The 13,348-nt window shown below is 34.8% G+C and overlaps 1 protein-coding gene across 1 annotated transcript in view; it reads left to right on the forward strand.

Annotated features, from left to right (window-relative positions):
• The window catches only part of LOC145664471 (nudC domain-containing protein 3), a 59,829-nt gene extending 57,551 nt beyond the window's left edge, over positions 1-2,278 (forward strand). Inside the window, exon 6 of the mRNA XM_081731171.1 lies at positions 1,596-2,278. Within this exon, the coding sequence (XP_081587297.1) occupies positions 1,596-1,715 (120 nt within the window). The 3' untranslated portion in view covers positions 1,716-2,278. The remainder of the gene's footprint in view (positions 1-1,595) is intronic.
• Positions 2,279-13,348: the final 11,070 nt, after the last annotated feature.

Here is a 13,348-nt window from a genome sequence, read left to right on the forward strand (position 1 = left end):
TACGGCATTTTAAGTGAAAAAAGATAGTATCCTGTTAGTTATGCAACCTTTCATCAACCATTGTTAGAAACAACCAGGAAATCTAACATTGATATACAATTGTTAAGATCATGTCTTGCCCCCCCACTTTTAACGTCCAACCGCCGCCACTGCTTACAACATTAAAAACAGAGATATCTAGTGGTGTTATTGAATGCTAAAATTGTAGCAATCAACATGTCGATCATGCAGTTGATGCGATGAACGAAAATTTTCAAGGATATTTAGGGTTGTTTTATCACCAGTTCTTCATTTGCTTAAAATCTGAGGTTGTAACAAAATCTCTCGACACACTTGCTAGCACGCGACAGCCTAGGTTGCCACGACACCCAAGTTGAAAAAGTTTGCTCTAAATTATCAACTCTAAATTAATTAATTAATTAATCTATGACGAACATTTTCGTTGTCATTTGTGTCTTTTACAGGTTGCTCTTGTTTTATGATGAAATCGAGTAAAAAGTAACAGATTTTTATACAAACTTCTTAATACATGGTAGAACCTCACTGAATTGTCGATTGTATTATGTTGTTCTTGTTTTGGTAGTTTCCATGTGTATATGCTATCCACAATACATCTTTATTACTGCAAGAATGGTGAACAAATATATAATTTATGGCGTTCTTTATTAAGCGCAAACAGATCAGACTATTTATAACATCTAAATTTCAACTTTGAAAAACCATTAGATACACTGCAGCAGTGAGACCCTCCGCTCTCTTGTCCACCGCGTTTGCTCAATAACAGGTATACATAGCACCAGCGCCCCCAGCCAAATTCATTACTACTTTCCTGGTCAGGTAATAGTAGTAGTAGTGATGATGATGGTGATGGATGGAAGGAGGAGGATGAGGATAGGCTTACCAGGAGTAAAAAGAAGTTTCTTATTTTGTCTATCCGAGTATGCCTTTACTAAACTTAACGCAGGTCTACTGGTGAATTCATCTCTTTTTGAGAGAGAAAGTTGAGTTTCCATTAAAAAATCTGTTAGTATAATAGATTTTTCCTAAATCTGTTTTGGTTGCTGGACTATCAGTTTCTGAAGTTCCGAAGTGATTTATGAATTACCTTATATTAAAAGATATATAAAGTGACTGCAATGAAACCATGCTCACTTACTTCTCACCTTTCTCTATGTATATCGTTTTTAAATGGTATGTGTAAAGTAATTCATTTAAAACATAAGACAAGACGTTAGGTTGTCATAACAGATAGAATATCAATTGTACGTCAGGTTGTCATAACGATAGAATATAAATTAAATCTTAATATGTCGTAATCCCAATTTTTAGTAAAATCATACTGGAATCATTATCGTTGCACAGCTCGCATTCATTAAAATATTTCCCTGCCTACATGGTTATAATTTGTTATCCAGGAAGTTAATATTTCTCAATAATTAGTTCATTTTTCTGTCTGTAAATAATTAATATCGTATTATTCAAGTTACGCAAGTTAATATGTTGAGAGAGAAACTTGTTCAGAGCATATTATCAAAAAGCATACATTTTATATTAATGTTAAGGTGTTTCTGATGTTTTTTTGTTTCTAATTCTAGGAATTAGAAAAGATCCTAAAGGAGTCTTGGAACAAGGAAGGTTCTCCATTCAGGGGACGACCATATGATCCAAGCATCGTCAATTACTCAAGTGGAATGTCTAATTTTGGCAACAGTTAACTTAAAAATACTACGGTCCAAAATGACAAAAAAGAAAAAAAAAAAAGTGTTAGTGTTCAACTTATGTGGCAAGATCGCATGAGAAAGTTAAGACATTTGTTGATATTCAACATATCTAGTACATTTTTTAAACATAACAATTTTGTGATAAAGTGAAGTTTGAATGGTGAATAATTGAGTGGCAGTGTGTCTTATGTTGCCGGTGGTATTAAGTATGGAACATTTAGACAAATTTGAAAACAATTTATTTTAGGACACCGTGCACTTTAATTAGATATTAACTTTTTATTATAATTTGTTACAATCTTTTATATATGTTGTTAGTTTTGTATTGTTTCTATACTTCGTTTTTCTGTGAGTAATATTTGTGTTCTAGTGCTCAGTATTGTATATAAAATGTTCTACTTTAAAATTATTGTTATTATACCATATTTGTCTCGCAATATGTTTCGTGTATGTAAATTTTCGTATGTGTTTGTAGATCTCAGAAAGTCTTTGACATGATAATACGTACTAGTTCATTTCTGAAACGAAACCAAAATAATAAAAAAAATTATTAAGTAGATGTGTCATTATTTGTAAAATATTCTTGAACATAAAAATTTTTAATAATCTAACTTTTCATCCTCCTAAATCTTTACTTTAATTATTGCTTGGGATGCAACTAGAAGGAAAGGGAGCAATAAAGCCATGTCTCGAGTTGTGTTCATGAACATTTACCTTTGAAAGGGTAATGTGAGATTGTGTGTGTAAATGTTGTGTATACTGCAATGTTTTATTACATCTTAAGCATGCATAGAATACTTTTCAAGAGTTCCCTATACGAAGGTCACTACGAAAGTTTTGAGAGACGCATTGTTGTGGCACAGTATTTGAATTCCAACAATTGCGTTCGGTAGTGGTATCCAGAGCGCAGAAGCGAAGCAAGTTTCAACTCGCCTCGCTTATCGGCGTGACCGTATGGCCTTCACTTGTTTGTTGATATGAGCAGTATTCGGCTGTCTAGAATGGAGCTCGAAAGGGGAACATTTTTGGGCAATGATCGTTTAAGATTTCAAAAGTGGTTTGAACCAGACACAAAGCCTTGACCGTTTGCAGGGGGCATTTGGGGATCTTGCTCCTTCCCGTGCTACAATTTTTCGGTGGTTTGGTGAATTCAGAAGAGGCCGGACATCGCTTAAAGATGAAGAGAGAGCTGGACGTCCGGCAACAGCTGTGTCAGATGAAAACATTGCCGCTGTGGAACAAATGATTCGAGAAAATCCTCGAACAACTTTGAAAGACATTGAATCTACAGTAAACATTGGATCGCCAGCAGTAACAAAAATTCTTCATGATCATCTTCGGCTCAGGAAGGTTTCATCTCGTTGGGTGCCTTACGCTTTGACTGAACACCAGAAGCGCATGCGTATGGAATGGTGTGAAGAATTTCTTGCAAAATTTGATGGAGGCAATTCTCGACGCGTCTCTGACATTGTTACTGGTGATGAGACTTGGGTCTATCAATTTGACCCTGAAAATATACGCCAGTCTACAGTTTGGATCTTTCCAGACGAAAATCCACCCACGAAAGTGAAGCGACCGCGAAGTGTGGGGAAGAAGATGGTCGCAACTTTCTTCTCCAAATCTGGCCATGTTGCAACTGTTCCACTTGAAGAACAAAGGCCTGTTACTGCTCAGTGGTGCACCACTGTTTGCCTAACAAAAGTGTTCCAGAAGCTTCGGGAACGGCGTCCAAGAACTGGATTGCGTGAGATTTTGATTCATCATGACAACGCGTCCGCACACACGGCCAACATGACAATTCAGTTTTTAGAATCTACGGAGGTCAAACTTAGGACTCATCCGCCATATAGCCCTGACCTGGTCCCGTGTGTTTTTCTTCTGTTCCCCAGGATCAAAGATGGCATGCGTGGGAAGAGATTTTGCAGCCCTGAAGAAATTGAACACTTGAAGAAAAAGACTGGCAACACTGCTTCCAAAAGTGGTTTTCAAGGATGCAAAAGTGTGTACAGTGTAATGGTGAATACTTTGAGGAAATGTACAGTAAATGTTCAATTGATTTTAAGTATGTAAATTATTTCACATCTCAAAACTTTCGTAGAGACCCTCGTAGTACTAACTCTATGGCTTAGAAAGCCGGAAGGATCATACCACAAGAATAAAAGGTCGCCATAAAATATCCTATATTGTATACCAAACCAATCTAGTGAGCCATTTACCCTCGTTCTCGTTATTCTGTTAAAAGTTATCTTTTTCACAAGCTTCCCAACAAGAATTATATACATAACATACATGTTTTTCCCGTAATAGCAACCTACTCCGTCCATCTTAGGTGTCTCATTCTTATTAATAGTATGATATTCGATAATGATTTCAGTATTGTGTAATTTCTCAATTCGTACGTTTAAGTTTTTATGTATTTAGTACTTACGCAGAACCGAATTTATGAAGAACAAAATCTACTATTGACGTGGGCTCCGACACGATTGAAGACTGAATCCATGTAACTGATGGGTATGCAACCATCGTTTAAGGTTAACCCTTATAGTAATAGGCCATATACCACTACACTCTCTCACCTTCAAGAGAGCTGGATTACAGGACCACACTAACGGTCCCGGTACTCCACTCGTTTCTTTGTTCATTTTTGCTCCAAATATTTTCCTGAAAATTGTTTCGAAAACCATTAAGCTGTGCTCACCCGTGTGCGTTTGTCGAACTTTTATAAGCATATAGCAACGGGCAAGATTATGCTTATATATTTAGTTTCAATTTCATCAATATCCGTTACGATGACGACAGATCCTATACGGAGGAATAATATGTTCTCCCATCTTCTTCCTTGTTGCTGGTCTAGTGGATAGTGCTCGTCTTTGGTCCACGTGGTTCTGGGTTCGATTTCTGATGGGAGGGCATTGAATGCATTACGATGGTTCGGATTCCACCTCAAACGATAATTTCATGTCACATATAGCCTTAGTGCTAAAAAGAGACTAAATTGCAACAAATAAACTGCTATTTTCTTAATTTTGTTGCTGAATTTTTGTTATTTATTATTACAACACCTGAAAATTTACACTTTTCCCTCTCTATATTATTAGTACTAATTACTCCCATTGTTTTCGTGGTTATTGTTTTGGCTTGGTGCCTTGAATGATATATGTCCGGGAAGGTATTTATGTTTCCATGTATTGACTTCATATGATAACAGTTGATGCCCTCTCTGCTGGTCTAGTGGCTAGCGTGCATGGAGTTCGAGATTCGATTCCGGAAAGCCAATTTGAAGACTCATATAGCCTCGATACTGAAAAGAGATGCTAAACTTCAACCAATCATAATAGTCGATATCGGCTGCAACTACATGAGACCGTTCAATGCTAGTCCTCAGTTGCTGCGTTTAGTTTTCCTAATCTCGTGTTCGAAAACGAAATAAAAAAATAATGGGCATAAGGTTTGTCCACCTTTCAAACGGTTATTAATTATGACAGCATCAGACATCTTTCTTTCTAATTTGTACCTGATTAATTGTTTTATAACCGTCACCAGGTTATAGAAATATTTTTGTGGACGTTCTGTATATTTCGTAAAGACAGTGATTTTTTGTAATTTATACTATATTCTGCGACGCAAATAAGTTTTTTCTTCGATGGGAACTGTTTTTCTTCCCATGAAACAGGACAAAGAAGTCTTTCTTCGTTTTTTTTTTTTCATATATATATCTAAAACGTTATTTTGTGGTGAGAACATTTCAGTGAGCGACGAAGCTTCTCAGTGTTTCTCCCAAAAACTATGTTCTATGGTCATTTGGAACTAAATTAAGTGTATTCTCCAATCATTTATACAAATACTGCGATTCGTAGCACACCAAGTGCAGGAGCGACCAAAGAGTCGCCAGCCACATCGCTTTAGCTGCCCGTTATCTAAATGTTCCCACAGTCAAGTTATCGCAATGTTTTGTGCGTCGTGGCCAGTGGACTAAAATTAACGTCAACTCTTTTTTCCATTCTATTTACACTTCCATACAGGTGATTTAACCTGAGTGCTTTTGAGAATGAACTGCCAACATTGATTCTTCTTCCAATGCAGGACGTATCTCTAACCGCTGAGTTCGAGTAGTGTTACTCCATGTTTCGAGGCAGCAACCACGCACATCGCGTCGGGCATCAAGTATAATATTGTGCTAAGGGGTATACGTTATTAGCCAGTTAAGGACTTACTCATGGCTAGCCCCAATCAGTAAGTCCCAGGTTTACACACCTTGTGCGTATAAGTTATAAACGCGCCCTCCAACAATATCATTCCACTTTGGAGACTACCTATTTCTACTGAGTATTAACGTCAACATTTGAGGATTGTTTGGAGCAGCAACTATATTACTTCGTGGGATTATTCCGGCGACTTTTACCCAGTGCTAATCCCCCAAGTGCATTAGTGGTGTGAGAAAAGTATATCTAGTGGAATTATTATCTTAATCTTCAATCCTAATATATAAAGTGACCAAGGGCTAAAGGATAATGAGAAAGTAAAGTGTGATTTTATTAAAGGAATGCATAATTATACATATGCAATGTTAAGTGCTGTGATTATTTTTCTAATCCGTTATTTTTTCTTTAAATAGTATTTTAATAAATAAGTATGGTGCCGTTTAATTCTGTGTGATTTTGCTGCGTGTATGAATAGTGTTTGTGTGCGTTGTGGTCTGAGTGACCGTTTGATCGTCCGTGAGGTTTTCGAGACAAGATATCCTAACCTCTCGGTGCCTAATACTCATCTCATTATTGAGACCGGTAGGCAATTTTCTAAAGATAATTTTGTAATCCCTTTTAGGATATGTCCTTCAACGCCTTTCCCAGGTAAGTCCAGGTATCCGTAACATACTTTGGCAGGACCACAGATGACAGACTCCGGAAAGCAGTTACATAAATAAACGGTACCCGAAGAGCGACCCGATACCAGGCGATTAGTTTTACTAAACACACTTTTACCAATCTTACACATTATGCTTAGAAATTTCAAAATCGTTCCTAAATAAATACAACTTCTACCTTTTATTTGAATCATAGTCCTGCTTAGAATCTATGAATAGTTGGTAAACGATCATCATATTTCCACTTTTTCTCTAATGTCTCTCTGAAGTAGAATATCTGCTCCTGTGTTGATCTATTACGTCTGAAATCATTTATACTAACTAGACATTGAATTTTTTTATGCAGATGCATATTTTATTTGCTTATATACATCTCTGTTAAAGTTGGTAGGGGTTGTAACAACAATAATATAACACGAATGTGAAGTTTTATAATACATATAAATACACATATGAAAGGTTAATGCATATATTAGTGCTTAAGAGCTCAATCAACATATTTTATAAGTTTTTAACAGCATGTTCGAGTGGGTGTGAGAAACGTCGAAAAGTAAATCTTAAAGAAGTTTACTGCTTAAGTAGTAGATGCAAAATGATACAAGCTACGTCACGGATGGTAAAATAATATATTATCAACCATATAACAACAAATTGCATGTGTAAACTAAAGTACAAACTGGTTTAGCATTCCAACACAAATGCAGTAGACAAGCGTGTAGTAAATAAATGTTGCTAACGTTACAAATACGTACAAATAATGGAAATCAGTTGTATGTGACTTATGCCATGTAATGATAGCTGAGAACATACCATGACACAAATTAAGTATTGCACAATTTCGTAGGTGTTTTTTACAAAAATACTGTATTGTAAACAGAACATTTCGCAAGAATCGACTCTCCGTAAATACTACTTCGACGAATGCTATAATGTTGCAATCGACGAGATTCGAAAGGAATTCGACAATTGTTATACTTGAGGGCGTGGATGAAACTGCAATCATTTGCAGTCGATATGTTGGAAACATGGTCGTTGCGTACCTTCTTGAAGATGAGCTCGGTACGACTTATTGCGTCGAAAGTTCTAGATAGGATGAACCACTGGTTTTATCAATGAATCTTTCAAAATTTTGTGACCCGCAAGCGACAGAGACGAACATTCCTTGTTTTGGTATCAAATACTGAAAGCGGGTACAGCATTGGAAGTTTGATATCTCCAAATGATCCATATTTCGTGCTTGGCTCATGGACTTCATAGGGTAGCAGAAGAAAACCAGTCTCTTTCCAGAAACTAGAGATACGAGGAATGCTGCTTAGTGAATGCTTAGCTTTGTTGATAAAGTTCAACACGAGCTCCAATCAGTTTCTGGTGAATTAGGGCGCTCTGTGGGAAAGAAATTGAGATTGTTCTTGCCAGACACACCAAATAAAAATCAATTGAAGCTACGGGAAAAAACATTCAAGGGTGAGATTCCAACTTGCTAGAAAACATAGATACTAAACTTGCTCCTTTCTATAAATATTGTCTAATAACGTCTGTTGATGTTGAGAGGTTATTTTCTGGATAGAAACTTAGACTAACTGACAAACGTCATAAACCGACACCAGAAAATGTAGAGAAGTATCTTGTGATATACCGAATACTAATAACGAGAAAATAAATCGTAAAAAATAAATAAATAAATAAATAATAATAATAATAAAATAAAAAAAAAAACTCTTTACAAGGGAAACACAGAAAAGAGACTTGTATTACTCGTGTAAAGTAAATGCACTCTAAAATACAATTGTGAAGTAAAACTAGAGATCGTGTAGTCATATCACTTTGCCCGTTTTAATTTCATAATTTGTGTGTTTAAAAAAAAAAAATAGTCATGGGTAAGCGGTTAGAGTACGTGCCTTTGGGAGACCCGGGTTCGATTCCCGGTGGGAGATCATGTTCGGATTCCACGTTATGCTGTAGATCCACGTCTCATATAGCCTCGCTGCTGAAAGGGACGCTAAACTAATGATAAAATTGAATCAAAAAATTGAGGAGTATATAAATTGTAAATATCGCAATAAATTCTAAAGAGGAATCCTGAAAAGTAGAGTATATTTTCGATGTTGTATTTCACCTACAAAACTTCTGTCACAACTTTGCTGTATGTTTGAAAATACTCTCTTTTATTGTATTGTTAGTGCATGTTAAGTGATTATTTTATCACATATAACAGCATAATTACATACAAGTGCGCCCATGTTGTGGTTTCCAAGGGGGCGGGAGTATAAGCGACATTTCAAATGTAGTATCAAATTTTGCGGTAACTATTCTAAAATATCTATTGGGTTTTCGATCTTCCGAAGCACAATTTCCTCTAATGGGGGGGCGAACGCCCCACCTTTCCCCCCCCCTGATGGGAGCCCTTGGTTACATATATATTTCATAAATTTTAAGTGCCTAAAAATCATATGTAATAATATCTAATGTTTGCCATAGGGCATTATTCGGAATCACAATCTTACCTTGCACCATGGACTGTTCTTGATGTTTGGAATTAAACTTCCATTGTATACTTCGGTCCCTCGGGTGGCCATGGACTCGTGGCGTAGAGATATAGGCTAAGAATCGCCAGAAACACGTTGTCATTGTCCTAGTCCTGTAACTGAATAAATAACCCAATTATCCTGAACACACATGCTTTTAGATAAAACACTACTTTATATTTCGTAATAACTTGTATCGCCTTTTCTAGAAATGTGGTCAGTGTTTATTCTATGTCCTCTCCATCAACTTCGTTTGAATCTTATATACACTTACGATTTTTCACATCTTAGATATATTCTTGAAAAATCTTGTCTTGTACGTATTTTTTTTTTCCTAATGTTCCAAACTTGTACTCAGTGATGAAAATTTTCCGATTCATAAAAACATACTCCACTTATTCTTACATCATTGTTTATCCGTGATGTGAGGTGGAAAATTTTCTTCTATATTTTCCGTTCTAAACAAATATCAGTGATCAGGTAACAATTCCTCAGTAATCATAAAATTGATTGAATTCATGTATAGAAATGTTAAAAAGTGAAAGATCGTTTAAAGAATCTGAAAATTTTCATGGCTCAGACAATTTTCAGAACTATGTAGGAACAAGTGAAACAATTTTTATGAATCGAAAAATTGTCTCTTCTATGGAAAAATTCAAGAACCTTTTATGAGTTGGAAAAATTTTCATCAGTTTGAAGCAAAAAGTGAAACATCTTTTTATGAAACGGATAGTTTTATTGCTCTGTAGAAACAAGTAAAAGGAATTTTCATGGATCGGAAAATTTTCATTACGATGTAGAAACAAGTGGAAAAAATTTTCATAAGCCGGACAATTTTGGATATTATGTACAGTGATGTTAGGTGAAAAATTTTCCACTATATTTAACTGCACATTGAGCTATAAATTTCAATTCCTGTATAGGAAAGTTAGATAGGAACAAATTATAATTTTCCAATTAGCTTTCGGGAACCGGAAAATTTTCTAATATTTCAAGTTGGGAAGTAAAAGTTTACATAGTGTTTCTCTCTCTCTCTCTCTCTCTCTCTCTCTCTCTGTGTGTGTGTGTGTGTGTGTGTGTGTGTGTAAAGTGCAGGGAACATACATCGCGTTCATAGAGAACAAATTTCCCTTTCCAATATTTAAAATGTAACAAGAAATCGAAAAGAAACCTTTGTGAATTTATCAACTATTTCAAAAGCAGAAAATTCCACCATTTCTTCACATATAGGCGTGCCTATGTAATGAAATAACTACATAAAAGTCCTTATGAAGATTATTTTTGTAACAAAAATTAAGAAGAAATGCTTTGATTTTATTGTTTTTAACACTCGTAAATATTAATGTCAATACTGGAATTATGTATAATCAACATTTTAGAGCAAATATTTGTATTGTAAAACTACCATTATTATGTATAAAATGTATTAGAAATAATGACGATTCGATAGAACAAGTACATATATATATATAAAAAAAGAAATAAGTTTTTTTTATTTTGTAAATTAAAATGAAATTACTTGTTGCTTTTAGAACGCAGCGTTAATAGTGCAGCTCTTTATGTTTCTTTTATTATTTTATTGAAAGAACAACTACACAGCTTCCTTATTAGTTATATTTCACTTTTTCTTCTGAATGAATATATGAATAAATAAATGTTTATTTTCAGAAAATGGTCTGAGGAAAGAACGCACTGAAGTTTTTGAAATATTTTTGAAGAAATGAAGAATCGTTAGATTTTCATTTCTTGAAACTTTTTAAGACAATATTTACTACCAATAAATTTTGCAGCTAAACAACGATGTATGTTTTTATGAATCGGAAAATATTCATCACTTTTAATAAATTAAAATTTTAAATAATAGAATGGGATATCTGTACTCTATGAACTCGATGTATGTTCTCTGCACTTCACACACACACACACACCACAGAGAGAGAGACAGTTGAATTGAGTTAATTTTGAGTTTAACATCCCTTTCAGCAGCGAGGCTACATGAGACGGGGCCAACTAATTAACGTCGAATCCGAACTACCCTTCGGGAATCGAAGCGAGTCTCCCATGCCAAAGGCGCGTATGCTAACCGCTTAGCAACGAAGGAGCTCCCAGAGAAAGAGAGAGAGAGAGAGAGAAACACTATGTAAATTTTTACTTCCCAACTTGAAATATTAGGAAATTTTCCGGTTCCCGAAAGCTAATTGGAAAATTATAATTTGTTGGTAACTAACTTTCCTCTACAGAAACTCAATTTTGTAGCTCAATGTGCAGTTAAATATAGTGGAAAATTTTCCACCTAATGTCACTATACATAATATCCAAAACTGTCCGGCTTATGAAAAGTTTCTTTCACTTGTTTGTACATCGTAATGAAAATTTTTCGATCCATGAAAATTCCTTTTACTTGTTTTTACAGAGCAATAAAGCTTTCCGATTCATAAAAAGATGTTTCACTTTTTGCTTCAAAATGATGAAAATTTTCCAACTCATAAAAGGTTCTTGAATTTTTCCATAGAAGAGACAATTTTTCGATTCATGAAAAATTGTTTCCCTTGTTCCTACATAATACTGAAAATTGTCTGAGCCATGAAAATTTTCAGATTCCTTAAACGATCTTTCACTTTTTAACATTTCTATACATGAATTCAATCAATTTTATTATTACTGAGGAATTGTTACTTGATTACTGATATTTTTTTTTTTTTAGAAAGGAATATTTTCCGGAAAGATATAGCGGAAAATTTTCCACCTCACATCACTACTCGTACACTTATTATATAAAATTATATACAATTTATCAAAAGATACTGTCATAGAAATTAGAGCTGTTTTTCATTTTATGAAGTGTTGTGAGTTCTACTTTCATTTACACTTTATACTTTTCATTCCTTTAAATGTTTGTATTTCCCGAATGCTGTCAATAAGATTGTCATTTTCTTTAATTATATATAATTTCTGTTATTCCACCAAGAAGATTCTATTTTTATGTTTTTTTTTTTTTTTAAGTGATTCTTTTCTACCTGAAAAATTTTTGTCCATAATTCATGAATGACTAGGTTGCTCATAATACTACCTTTACCTCTATATGTAGTATTTTGTGCAAGTAAAGAATAAGTTATTTTTTCTCCATTATTTTAAAATGTGAAGATAACTGTTTAGTTCAAAGGACAGGGTTCAGAGTTGAAATTCTTATATTTATTAACTACGAGTATGTAGGCATCTTTCGGAAATTCATCACAACTGAAAAAATGCCAATTGATTACACTAGTCAACAAATTTTATTTTATTTTATTTTTTATTTATTTATTTTGTAATAGAGAAAACACCTCATCTTAAGGAACTTTTTGTGCTGAATTTGAATATGCATTCCGTTCTTCTCAATCACGTACAGTTTTCCCGTGACAGAGGGATTTGTGGTAAGTTCCCTTTCTCACGTACTTCATAATCCTAACTCTCGTCCCTATTCGAATAATTACACAAGAATTAAACCAAAGAAAACCTTAATGGATACTCAATAAACCCTCCAAGTTTCAGAATAATCGCGTTATTATTTGTAGAGAAATAAATATATTTATATGTATACTGTGAATATTGTTCATTGCACCATACTTCAGATCTCTTGATTTGGGGAAAGACGATTTGCTTCATTACCACAAACTGTCTTTTTACATAATGGAAATCAAAAACCTTCTATACCACTACCGCACTCTGAAGATTAAGGAATCCTATGACACCAAGTCAACTTTGCTAAATCTCATACATTACAAGGACTATTGTTGGCAAATATGTTGTGATCTCAAGGTAGTTGGTATTTTATTAGGACTGCAGTGCGATTGCGCGAAGTACCAATGCTTTTTATGTGTGCGGGATAGCCGAGCTGAGGACAAACATTATGAAGTGAAGGACTGGGTACCTCGAGGGAATTTCGTTCCTGGAGAATGCAACGTCAAATATGCTCCTTTGGTAGATCCTAATAAGAGTTGAGTTGATTTTAGTTTAGCGTCCCTTTCAGCAGCGAGGCTATATGAGACGCGGACCTACTGATTAACGTGGAATCCGAACCACATGAGCTAGATCCTAATAAGATACTACTGCCACCACTTCATATAAAGTTAGGACTTATGAAGAACTTTGTCAAAGCCATGGACACAACCGGGGAATTTTTCAAGCATTTATGACATAAGGATCCTAAACTTAGTGATATTAAGATTTCAACGGGAGTGTTTGATGGTCCCCAGATC

Source organism: Thermobia domestica, chromosome 11 (assembly GCF_964235325.1).
Source record: "Thermobia domestica chromosome 11, izTheDome1.hap1.1, whole genome shotgun sequence".
Classification (NCBI taxonomy): domain Eukaryota; kingdom Metazoa; phylum Arthropoda; class Insecta; order Zygentoma; family Lepismatidae; genus Thermobia; species Thermobia domestica.